The 12,309-nt window shown below is 40.9% G+C and overlaps 1 protein-coding gene across 3 annotated transcripts; it reads left to right on the top strand.

Moving 5' to 3' along the window:
• The first annotated feature begins 739 nt into the window (after positions 1-739).
• tpx2 (TPX2 microtubule nucleation factor) lies at positions 740-8,290 on the top strand. Of its 3 annotated transcripts, XM_044350953.1 has the most exons (16): positions 746-871; positions 1,397-1,526; positions 1,998-2,111; positions 3,414-3,537; positions 3,808-3,870; positions 4,057-4,157; positions 4,308-4,441; positions 4,708-4,807; positions 5,854-5,992; positions 6,244-6,295; positions 6,428-6,520; positions 6,656-6,829; positions 6,946-7,092; positions 7,184-7,295; positions 7,589-7,755; positions 8,008-8,290. In XM_044350953.1, the coding sequence occupies exons 2-16, from the start codon at positions 1,415-1,417 to the stop codon at positions 8,116-8,118; spliced, it is 1,743 nt and encodes a 580-aa protein (XP_044206888.1). In that variant the 5' UTR covers positions 746-871; positions 1,397-1,414; the 3' UTR covers positions 8,119-8,290. The 3 variants fall into 3 exon arrangements, with proteins under 3 accessions (XP_044206886.1, XP_044206888.1, XP_044206887.1); XM_044350951.1 differs by having other exon boundaries at positions 740-871; positions 6,244-6,520; XM_044350952.1 differs by lacking the exon at positions 746-871 and adding an exon at positions 1,115-1,134 and having other exon boundaries at positions 6,244-6,520.
• The last annotated feature ends 4,019 nt before the right edge of the window (positions 8,291-12,309 follow it).

Raw genomic sequence — 12,309 nt, 5'->3', positions numbered from 1 at the left:
GGGATGATTTCTGTCAGGTTGCATACAAATCCTGCTGCTAAAAGAAGTTTGTCCCATCTCTGTGTTTCAAAACCCTCCTTATCTTGCAGCTTCACTGGGATTGTATAAATAAGAGTGATATTAAATGCATGTCCGTTGTTGATAAATCAATTCATGATGATTGAAATAAAAGATATGTGTCGTGTGTATATTTTTCTGGTGTATATGTGAATGTGGCGCGCGGGGAAAGGTCAAACTGAACCATGAAAACAAAAATGAACTATAAAGTGTAAACTATAGAAAAAACAAGATGTGTGAACACAGGAGAGCCACCAACATCCAGATCTGTTGCGTGGCAGCAGATGCAGCCATCACAGGGTGACGGTCCGCAAAACTGCACAGAGCATATGGAAACGTCTCTATATCACACAGACTGGGAGGAAACTGCCTGGGAGGTTGAGTTCAGGGCAAAAGAGAAAACAGAAGCGATTTGACATGGGCATCATTTTACTTCCCTTTTGTAAAATTGGATTTGTCAAATGTACTTCCTCTCAAAACATTCTTTATTTCACTTTTTTGTTACTTTATAGACTAATATGATCGATTGTCTGAATAACTTGACTCGACTCAACCTTTGAAGTATTTACACCCATATCGGGAGTTTCATAAAATAAAATGTTTCACATTAAAGTTCTTAATCCATGTGCACAGATGTCCACATAAATATTTGTTTCTACATTTGTGTTCATGCAAGACGAGGTTGACTTGGTATGAGCCAATGAGCGGCGAGCTGACGAACAGGACGTCAGCCATTGGACGATTCAAAAAGGAGGAAATTCAAACACCAGACGTAACGTCTGCAGTTGCATGTATACAGCTCTGAGCGGACGCGGTAAGCGATGTTACTAATCTTATTTAATTAATACTATGTTAGATCTGTATTTGCTTCACGATTTATTATATTAAAGTAAACTAAACTAGATAGCAACGCGATGTAACAATATTCAATCAGTGTTAACTCGAATGAGCTGATAGATGAACTCAAACAGTTGTGTGCGTATGAAGGGGCTGTTGGTTAAACGTTAACCGGGCTAAGGATAACTTAGCCTGTTGTTTCTTCAGAAACATCAACTTATCGTGCAGCTCGCACATGAAGTAAAGTAATGCCCGAAAGACAGTTCAGTAACAGTTAGCTATGCTACGTCGTTTCTTTCTTTCTCTTTTGTCTTTTTGTTTTTTGGCAAAATGTATTTCACATGTTAACGTTAGCTGTGTTCTCCAAGTTCGTTTGTTTTTAGGTTATTGTCAGGTTTTGTCTATCAAAGAAACCATACCGTGTGTGTATATATATATATATATATATATATATATATATTAGTTAACTTACACACACATTTGTATTGTATTTCATCGTTAGTTACTAGGAGTTGAGAACATGGCGGAAGGCAGTCCCAGTGAAACATCTGGCCGTTACGAGTACGATGCTCCGTCCTACGTGGTGGACTTCAAACAACTGGAGGGCACCGACGGCGACGACAGCTGGTTTGGTAAGTCTCCATTTTAGTGGATTCAGCTAACGTTATATTACATTAAGCATTTGCTATGTCTTTGTTTTCATTGCAGCATCCTCATAACAACTGAAAGCTAACGTGACTTGTTATTGTATGTGGCTAACCCTGCTAAGTTTAGCGTTAACAACTAAATGAACAATAAAATGGTAACTTATCATGATGAATTTTGTTTGAACACATAATACAGCCGTAGGTGGACAAAATAACAAAGATACTACATTCATACAGTACATGAGTTCATGAGTAAACACTGCTTTGGCGAAGCTAAAGATGTTAGTTTATGGTGACCAAAGGGGAAAAAACTAACTAGATAAAATGCCAACGCCCCAGTTTGTGCCCCTCATGTATTGGCGTACATTCAGGTCACAGAGATAATGAGTTTTCTCCCAAATCAACCAACATGTAGGATAAATTCCACATCTGCTTGTTTGACTCTCTTTCATGCAGAGCAACAGACCACTGGAGAAGACCTTTTCACCCCTTTGAGACCAGTCAAGCCAGTGGAGTGCGATGAAGAGCCCGCTGCCAGCAAACCCCCCCCAGTCAAGACTGTGGAGGATGGTTAGTTTTCTTTGCATTATAAGTAGTTCAGATGCACTCTGTGTTTCTGTTGGATACTTAAAGGCACTAGCTAATCACAGACTGATATTTAGTTATTTCCTGTATTTGGTGATTTAATATTGGGTTTGGAAAAGCAGCCTGGGAGGGGCCATGGAGAAAAGAATAACTCATTTATTCCCTTGATTTAGTCATTTGTGCTCTCAATTTAATAATTCGTGCTCTGGATTTGAACAGATTTCACCCTCATGTAGGGATGTACGACAATATTGGCATGTCATCATATCGGTTGATAAATGGCCAAGATGAGTTGGAAAATATCAGCAAAAATGCCCTTATTCTCTTCTCCTGTCCAGTGTGCACCCTCACTATGGATCGATTTGAATTCAGCAAGTTTTTATTTTGATCTTGGACTAAGATATGTGGATATTAAGCACAACCCCATCATTTAAGATCCCTCATTTATAAAGTGTATGTAATCTAAGTACATCCATGGTTGTGGAGCGCTTCCTGGTTGGATCAAGCTGGACCTGGATCAGTAACTGGCAGGGAAACACTGTCATTGTCACTTTCTATAATGTGTTGTTTGTCAAGGGTTGCCCAAACCTTTGCATACAACTGTGTGTGTGTGTGTGTGTGTGTATGATTTAGTGTTTTGTAATTCATTTTAGTTCTCAATACTTGGTTAATGGCCCAATCCCACACCAGCCCCTACCCACTACCACTCCACACTCACAGCTGTGGGGGGGCACTTCTAATGAAGGGGGAGGGTGTAAACGGATAGCCAAATTACGGGACACCCTTGCCACTTTACTGGACACAAGGAAGCAGCCATCACCATGGCAACAGATGGATGCTGTGCACGCATGGCTGTTATACTGTTTCACAGTTTACGAGAGGATAGCTGCTTGCAGAGGACGAAACTGTGAGAATTAGATATAAGGAAAATTTTAATTTAGTTTCATGTAAGCTATGCTGCATACAGGCGTCTGTGGGTTCGCTACAAGTCCAGCTAACTTAGGGACTAAGTGATATTCTGACTTTTCACACAACACATTCTGAGATTTTGTTGTAGACTGTAAAGTTTTCTCTTACATTTGTATGTTTCCTCCGTTCTGTTGCATGTGCACTTCCTGTTAGGATGATTGTAAGCCTGTGCTGATGCAGACTCGCTAGTTAAAGGTTTCACAGTCCACTTACACTCCGCGAGGGGGGAGTGAACAGGGCGAGAGGATGGGATGGTTATGGATTGGGCCACAGTGTACTCATATGGACTGTTTTTTGTTTTTTTTTTTGATATTTCAGATCCTAGCACATCCACATCAGTATCTTCAAACATAGTCACATGCTGGGGTGCTGGAGCTTCTGCTAATGGTGGTGCCAGACCAAAGACGAGGAGCTCTGGTCAACCCCCTGCCCAACCACGCAGGTACAGTCCCAGTCATGGCTACTCGTATACTGGTGTGACACTGCCTTAGAAATATGTCTTTGATCAGGGCCACAACAACTATTCTCTACTTGTCTCTTCATGAGACTTTGTGTCTTTTCTTGGTCTATTGAATATATAAATAACACACAGCGTTGAGTTACTGGTGCTGGATAAAGTATTGTGATGTGAGATGTTTCGTCCGTGCTTGTGTGGTTCTACGTTATGTGGATTGTCTTTATACTCACCTGCAGATGATTTATCTACTTTTAGGGTTTCAAAACGTAAAGGGGCAACGGGCACACCAGCACAACCACTAGTCAAAAAGCAGAAAAAGTAAGTGAGATGACCTCCTGTCATATCCTCCCCAGATGTTCTCCTGCTCTTTACAGCAACAAGTCCTGCTAGACTTTTGCAGAAAGCTCCAAATGACTAGAATATTTTACTTTCAATGAGAAGTTAAGATGGAAAAGCGGATGATGACTTCTTTTGTTCACCAATAATTATTTTGATGTGTGGCAGCTCTGAAGATCACGAGCTGGAGCGCATCAGGAACCTCCAGAAGGAAGTGGCTCTGCGTCGCAAGAGGAATGAAGCCAGTTACAAAGCTGCTCTGGCTGGCAGTGAGTAGATGTTACTGTCTTCATGTAGAGCTGCAGTCAGTAGTAAATGCACTTGCTGACAACCTCCTTTTTTTAAAAGTGTTTGTTAGCATGAGGTACCATTTTACATTGTCTTTTGTTGAAAGGAAGTTTGAATCACTGTTCTTTCAGATCCACCACAGAAGAAGATGGCCCTGTCAACAACTGTGCCTGAAGAATTCCACTTCAACACAGACACTCGTGCTAGAGCGGCCTCTTCAACCAGCGCAGGCCACGACGAAGCAGACTCTGCTCCTCATGCTCGTGTAAGTAGTTCATTCATAGAACGGCGTGAACTCTGACCACTAATGATCAGGGGAGACCGGCTTTGATAATCTCACAATATCGATTCTCTATTCAAAACTGATTTAATTGAAGAGAAACCCCCACAACCCCCCAACAACCCACCCCACTACAACCACAGCCCTCCAGAAACCTAGAGAAACCCCTGGAAAGTGTCACTGGTTAAATGTCTGTTAGATCTAATGTGGGTGTGTTTGCTGTGTATTGATTAACATTATGTCTCCTACAGCGGGGAGCAGCCTACGTGCCCATGGCTCAGGCAATACAACAGTTCCAGAAACGAACCCCGGACCGCTACCATGTGCCCAGTCGCCAGAATCTGGAGAAAGGTGTGCAGGAGATGTCATGTTTTTTTTTTGGGGGGGGGGGGGGGGTGGTTTAAGTCTTTAACATTCAATGCAACATCTGTTTTTTGTTTGTTTTTGTTTTTTATTGTTTTTTGTAGAGCTGTAGTCTCCTGGTCGATTAGTTGGTCGATATGTTCTTATCTGACCAAATTCTCATTGGTTGAGTAATCTCCATGTTACTTCCATAAGGAGAAAAGTGCTGCATCAGCAGCCTTCCAGGATTAATCCATTATTTCCTGCGGCGGGAGAGACAGACTAACAAACTACCTGTGAGAACGGGGGTGTATTCAAAACACCCCTGTTGTTTTCACAACTTTAAACTCTCCCAACCTAATGGAGACTGCTGGGTCTAACTGTACTCAACGTTTACTGAGCGTTCACTGAACGTTTACTGAATCAGTGTTTCTCCTATGATTATAACAAGGAGAACCCCCGCCAGGCCAAAAAAAATATTTTAATGCCAAAAATAACACCAAATATCCATTCATTCAAAAATCAATGGCATTTGGGAGCCTCTGTACAGCAACACGTGAGTCAACCCCTGTGTTGTAGCCTGGGAAACTCCTGGTAGCGTAGCTCCGTTAAGGAATAGGGCAGTGCGTAATATGTTGGTGTAGCAGGTGGGAAAGAGCGAGCGGCAGAAAAGTGATGGTGAATGCGAGAGGAGCAGAGGAAAAGGTTAACAGTCAGTTATCAGCGTGTCAGTTAATAAAAGCTGCAGCTTCTCAAGACCAAGAAAAGTCACGTCTGTTGTTTCGCCAACTGCTGGAATAGTGAAGGGGGTTAGCTCCAAAGTTAGCAACAATGAGTTAGCATAACCTGATGATGCTAAACAGAGAAATGTGTGGCTGCTGAGTTCACTCTGTCCCATAACAGCCAACGCCCTTGTGACTAATCAATCAGTTGAAGATTATTTACAGTTTCAGTCTTTCTCTGGTTGACTACAGCCATAGTTTCTTGTTTTTTTTTTTTTTGTTAAAGCGTCACATGTAACTCAATCACATATTTTCTAATAAAACGTTTGTCAGGGCCGTGCCCAGTGAGAGGCGACCACCTGAAACTCACCCAGCCTCACTCCCCACACCTGATGACCCGCCAGAGGAGCCGCGCCCAAACCGCCAAGAGCAGCGACGAACTGGAAGCTGAAGAGGTGGACAAACTTCAGAAGTATGGTTCTTTACTTTCTTTTGTATTATTTGGATATTCCATTTCAATATCATCTCCTCTACTTTTTTATTGAATGTTATAAATGTGTCATCTATATCATGACAATACAGAAATATGGCTGGAAATGGTTTCTGCATTAAAATGTCTAAAGACGACTAGACCTGTATTATGTTTTGTTGAGTTGTGTTTCCAACACTTTACTGTCAGAACATCAAAGGAGCTGTTTTACTGACGTTGTGTTTAAATCACAGGAAAAAGTTCAAGGCCAATCCGCTGTCCAAGAAGATCATGGGTGGTGTCGTGGTGAGTTTAAATCATGCTGCCAACAGTTCAGGGTTCACACTGTCACTTTGTTGTTTTTTAATTGAGAGAATGACACTTTTTAAGGTCATTTCCATATGTGAATGCAGCTTTAAGACTTCCTCCTGTCAACAGGGAGTACCAGAGAAGAAGGTTCTGCTGCCGACCGTGCCAGAGTCTCCAGCTTTCGCCCTCAAGAACAGAGTCCGTGTAGAGAAGGTTGAGGAAGTAAGTCTTGAATTCGAAGCTGCTCAACTGACTTTTTTTTTTTCTTCAGCTTTAAGTAACTCGAGCTTTCCATCACAGCCGTCACCATCTACTTGAACCTAATGTTGCTTCGTTTTAATTGTTTTGTCTCGTCAGGTGAAACAACCCTCACCGGTCAAGGCCTCCCAAGTCCCTCACTTCGGCCTTCCCTTCCAACCTCGGCTGCCTCAGAAACACGTGGTGGAGGTCTGTCCTTTCTCCTTCGAGGAGAGGGAGCGAGAGAGGAGGGTGCTGAAAGAGAAGAAGCTGGAGGAGAATCAAAATGTAGAGGTAGTCACACACACCCCCCCCCCCCCCCCCCCCAACCTGTGTCCTTACGCCTCGGGATAAATGACTAGTTAATAGTTACAACTAATATACCCGTTTTTCTGTAAAAACCTTTCCAGGTGCCAGAGTTCAAGGCTCAGCAGCTCCCGTGCTTCGACACCGTGGCTCTCCCCGAGAAGAAGAAGCTGGAGCCCACCAAGCCGAAACCCTTCACACTGCTGACAGATCAACGCGGAGCCACAAAGACCAGCCGCCAGGAGCTGATGGTACGATACAGTCTGCCACTCAATCTATGAAAAGCAATAATTGTCTTTTTTTTACCTCCAGAAATTCAAACATGACCTCTTCGCCCTGCAGGTGAAAGAGGAGCAGAAATTACAGGAGGAAGCAGCGACGTTCAAAGCCAGACCGAACCTGGTCACACACAAAGAGCCTTTCCAGCCCAAGAAGGAGCACAGGGCTGCAGTCGGTAAGACCATCGACACTGTTACTGTTAGTCCATCTCTCCAAACTTTCTGACTTCAAGACTCAGAAAATTTTCAGAAAATCAAATCCTACTGAAATAAAAGGAAACGGTGCGTTTGTTGTGAACTGTTTTCAGCTAATAGAGCAACATAACGACATACACACGGTCTACAGAGACCATCAAACACTTCAGCTTTCATCTCTGAGGCTGACGTCTTCTCCAGCGTCGTAATTCACGGCCCTGCTGTTTGAAGTTCACTACCGTTTGTCACAGCGTTGTCGTTCATTCTCACACAGCCGTAGAGTCCTTTGAGCTGGCGACAGAGCGGCGGGCCCGGGAGTGGGAGGAGAGTAAGCAGCTGGCCAGCGAGAGGGAGGCACACAGGGCGCTCATGGAGGAGGAGAAGAGACGAGAGCAGGAGCAGTGGGCGAAGGAGGAGATCACCAGACTGCGACAAGAACAGGTACTCGCTAATATTTTAGAAATGTTCGTTTAATCAGGAAGTCTCATTGAGGTTAAGATCAGGACGGCTGTGACTCAGGAGGCAGAGCAGGTCGTCCACAAACCATAAGATGGGCAGCAGATTCCCAGCTCCTCCAGTCTGCGTAACAGCCTCTGCTCTCTTACTCTAAATGGGATCATAATGTATCACAATATTGTAACTAGCGACACTATCAGTCTGTCTGATGTGGATTCTCTTAACCTCCCTCTGCAGGTTCACAAGGCTCAGCCCATCAGACACTACAAACCTGTAGCTCTGAAGAAGAGTGAGACTCCTCTCACTGTCCCCAAGTCACCCAACTTTAGTGACCGCTTCGCATTGTGAGCCTCGCTTTGTATCATACTGTACCTCTTCTGTTCTTGTCTGTACTTTGTCTGTTGTGCTCATTTTTTTTATATGAAATTCTGACCAAACCAACTTATAGTAGCAATTTATTATTACTTTATTAACATGCCAATTTCAGTTTTAAAGGAAAGGTTCACAATTTTTCAAGTGTCTTTAAAACAGTCAGGTGCCCACATGAACAGTGAAAGACGTTTTCCTCCTGTTCATACTGGCTGTTCAAAGATCCTTCAAATGTGTTTTCAATGTATGTAAAGGGAGCAACAACCACAATGTATTTATAAGTTTATCTGAAGCTTCATATTAGCTCCAGATAAACTTTTAAATGCATTTTTACACAGGAGGCTCCATCACTCACATTATGAAGGGATCTAGTGGTCGGTATGAACAGGAGGATGATTACAGCAAGACAAACCTGTTTCAATGTTCATTCGGGCTTCTGACTGTTTTTAAGACACTTGAAAAATTGTGAACCGTCTTTTAAGTTTGGAAAAACCCGAGCTTGTGTGGCACTGTGACAAATCCTCACTGTTTATCATTTCCACATGTTGTATAATGTTTGATTAAATGTATAATTAAATATGTATAGTTGAAATGTTTTGTGATTTTTAGTAGTTTGAATACATTGAAGTAATATGCAACACAAGTGGAATAAAGAAGGTCTTATAGACGTTAAGATTAGATAACAGAGCAGGACAAACCTTCAGGCCCTCATCAGCTCATTTACAGTGCTTTAGTGGTGTATATTTACATGAGTCTTACATATTTAGTCTCTAATATGAGTTAAGCTCCAAAAACACTGGATCCTACACTTCCCATAATGCAATACCATAGCCTCTTCTGATACTGCCCTCGTCTGGTTCGCTCCACTCCCAGTCTGTAACGCAGGTATCAGAGGTTATCTGCACAGGTAGCAGCCTGCACCTCCTGATCTGTGGATCTGTGAATGTCAGCTCGTAAATGGCCCGAATGCTGTTGCACAAAGGACTGACTGAATATCTTGTGTTGCAACATTGACATCAGGAAGACTACAGCGTTTGTTCCAATAGTTTAGACTCAGGACTAAAGTAACATGTCCACTTTCTCAAAGAACAAAGGAAAGAATCACTTTAGTGAAATCTGTGGCCATGTGCCTTCATGTAGGGTCAGGAGCTCTTTTAACCCCTTAATGAATACATTTTACAGTAGATGCTTCTCATATTGAAGTAGCAATAGTCAAATAGGGATATAAATGTCTGTCGCTTTGAAACAAGTTGAGAGTGAATCACATTTTGCATCATTAAAAGAGATGTTCACCATTTTTTCAAGTCTGTCCTAAAACAACAGTCAGGTGCCCAAACATTGTTTTTATTTTTTCTTCAATCATCCCAACCGTTGATGCCTTCATAAAGCACTTACAGTGTAAGTGAACGGAGGCAAAATCCACAGTCCTCCTGTGCAGAAATGTATTTGAAGCTTCAGATAAACTTTCAGTCGTCCAGATGAGTCGAATCAAGTAGACGTCTTTCAAAGTTGTTTTTTTTTGTTTGTTTGTTTTGGTTTTTTTTTTTTGTGCAAATTGACTTTTTCTTACGATCCTTTCACTGCAGATCAACAGGAAAACACTGTCAAGACATTTTTTTTTTAAGAATGGAAGTTATACAGTTTGATTAACTCAGACTCCTGAAACTTCATATCAACCTTCAGATCAACTTTTAGATACATTTTTGCTCAGAACGAGGACGTTATGTCCTCCACACATTTGGCTTTGGTCCAGGATTTTTTGAATGGGATTAGTTTACTATAATACTGACCAAAGGCTGCAATACAGATACATGGAAGTATTCCTAAACAATCTGTGATGCCAATAGAAGCTCACACATAGAAGCTCACATGAAGGTAAAATGTTTACAACAAAGATGCCAATTATACTCAAATTCATTTACATGCAGCTGATGTTATGGATTATTGTTCCTTTGTATGTGTTTCAGTGGTACAGGAAGAGACCACATATTAACATGTATAATAACATAAAATATGAACATACATATCATCCTACATGAAAACAAACATGAATGACTACATGTTGATTAAAGTGCGCAATACAGGTAAAACAGGAGCAGCATATATATTCAGCTAAAAACAGGAACAGACAGTTGCTCAACTTAGTTAAATAAAACAGTAAAAAGAAATGTGTTGAGTCTACTTTTAAAAGAACTAAGCTTTGGCGTTTCTAATATGTAGAAGGACGCTCCATCTGTTTCAGAGCACACGGGGGACAACAAGGAGACACACACAGTTAGTGTTGTGATATTTATAAGTGACAGCAGCTGATATAACATGTAGTCTTGACTATTAGGCCACTATTAGAGAATTCAGCTGAACTGAACAGAAACCGACAGAATAATTAATTAATAATCATTTTGAGCAGAAGAATCGTTCATGTACAGATCCAGATGTGTCGCATGGTGGATTTCTAGCCGAGGCTAATTTGCGACGCTCGTCCCTGGTTAAACTTTTCTACTTAAAACAGTCATAACAAATCACCAGCAGAAATACATGAATTAAATAAAGCTCATAATAAATAACAGTATTTTACATCACATAACAATCAATGTACATGTGTTGTATATGTGTGCACATGTTCCCTAATTCATGCCAATGATGTATTTATGTGCATAATATTTATAGGTGTATGTGTCCGTGTACATACATAATCTATATCAGTGCATGTTTATCTGTATGTATCTGTTCCTCTATCTATGTGTGTGTGTGTGTGCACATGGACATGATTATTGATCATAGATCAATGATCGCAGGTTTGGTTTAGTTTCAGCCAGTTTTTCATCTTTTCATTAAACGTTTTCAGATCAGTTTGTGTTTTTATTTGTGTTGTTGGACCTTCCAGAGATGTTTCCCTGTTACTGATAAAGACGACTGACTGACAGTAGTTTTGCATACGAAGAAGAAGAACATCACAGTGACGGAACAAGTAGAAAGACATTTTTGAGTGGAAGGGGACTTTATATTCATTCAACTACACACAGCTTTTTGCTTGATTAATTATAGCGGTAACACATATTGACTGAACGCTAATAATCAAGACCTAACTGAAAAAAGAGAGCTCAGTAGTGACAAATACTTCAGATAAACTCTTAAATAAGCATCTCTGGTATTTTACTTTTCCCATTTAAGATTATTTTTATTAACTTCCAGTTTGTTTTTTTCATGGGAGATTTTGTTCAATTATTATGTAACAAATCTAATCCTGTGTTCAGACTGTTTTGTTCGTCCCTGTCACTCACCTTGTTCTGTCAGAGGTGATAATGGTCAGACTGGATCAGTGTGTCACTCTGGATTCTTTAGAGAAACGGGTCACAGCTCACACACATCTAATCACAGAGTCCTTGTCCCACATGTTAGTGTTTCATCATGTCTCTTCTTCAAAAGTATGACAGTAGAAGTGTTAGTCTTCATTTGCCGTTCTGCCTTAAATTAAGTTGAATCATTAGTTCAACGTTTTCTCATGAATTGTGAAAATGAGTCAGAATATGAAGAGAATGAAAGGGTTAAAAACAATCATCACACTCATCAGTTCAAGTCAGAAGACTTTATTTAGAAAAACTCATCTTTGTAAGTTCTGAACTGCCCAGAAAATGAAAACTAGAAATTTGAAGTTGAATGAACTTTGACAACATGTTCATGTTAAGTTAATGACAAAATTCCTGTATGATGTCTAACAGTGTAAGAGATGCTGTGTTTGAGCGTCGTTAGTTCATCTCGGTACAGATTAAAAGTTATATTTGTATAAAGAGTGTCTGTCGTTTTATTTTACAGTGATGTCTGGCAGAAGTTATGACAGCAAGAGATTAAAAAAAAGGTCAATAGTGGCTCAAGAGATACACTGTCTCCTGGTAATCACCTCTGGGTACAAAATAAAGGTTAATAAACACAAACACTTATCACAATCTACTCTGCACTTGTTTCATTGTCTTGTTCACTCTCACATCAGAGGACAATGAACAGCTTGATAAGTAAACTTTCTCTCTACATCAGCTCAGAGTGAGTGTAATGGGGAAATTGCTGATCACTCAATAAACACACAAAGAGAGCATTGTCAGGTTATGAAATAGTGTAATCAAATAATACAATCAGAAGTATAATGCATCATAGTTCTGGAGACAAAGATACCAC

This window comes from Thunnus albacares, chromosome 5, assembly GCF_914725855.1.
Source record: "Thunnus albacares chromosome 5, fThuAlb1.1, whole genome shotgun sequence".
NCBI classification, from domain to species: Eukaryota; Metazoa; Chordata; class Actinopteri; order Scombriformes; family Scombridae; genus Thunnus; species Thunnus albacares.
This window is presented reverse-complemented; position numbering and strand designations above follow the sequence as displayed.

What these genes read in the sequence shown, in the direction of transcription:
- tpx2 (XM_044350951.1), top strand. Translation starts at nt 1,415, where the DNA reads ATGGCGGAAGGCAGTCCCAGTGAAACATCTGGCCGTTACGAGTACGAT. An exon ending in ACTCTGCTCCTCATGCTCGT is followed by an intron (nt 4,442 to 4,707) that starts GTAAGTAGTTCA and finishes TGTCTCCTACAG; the next exon opens with CGGGGAGCAGCCTACGTGCC. An exon ending in TCGCCAGAATCTGGAGAAAG is followed by an intron (nt 4,808 to 5,853) that starts GTGTGCAGGAGA and finishes AACGTTTGTCAG; the next exon opens with GGCCGTGCCCAGTGAGAGGC.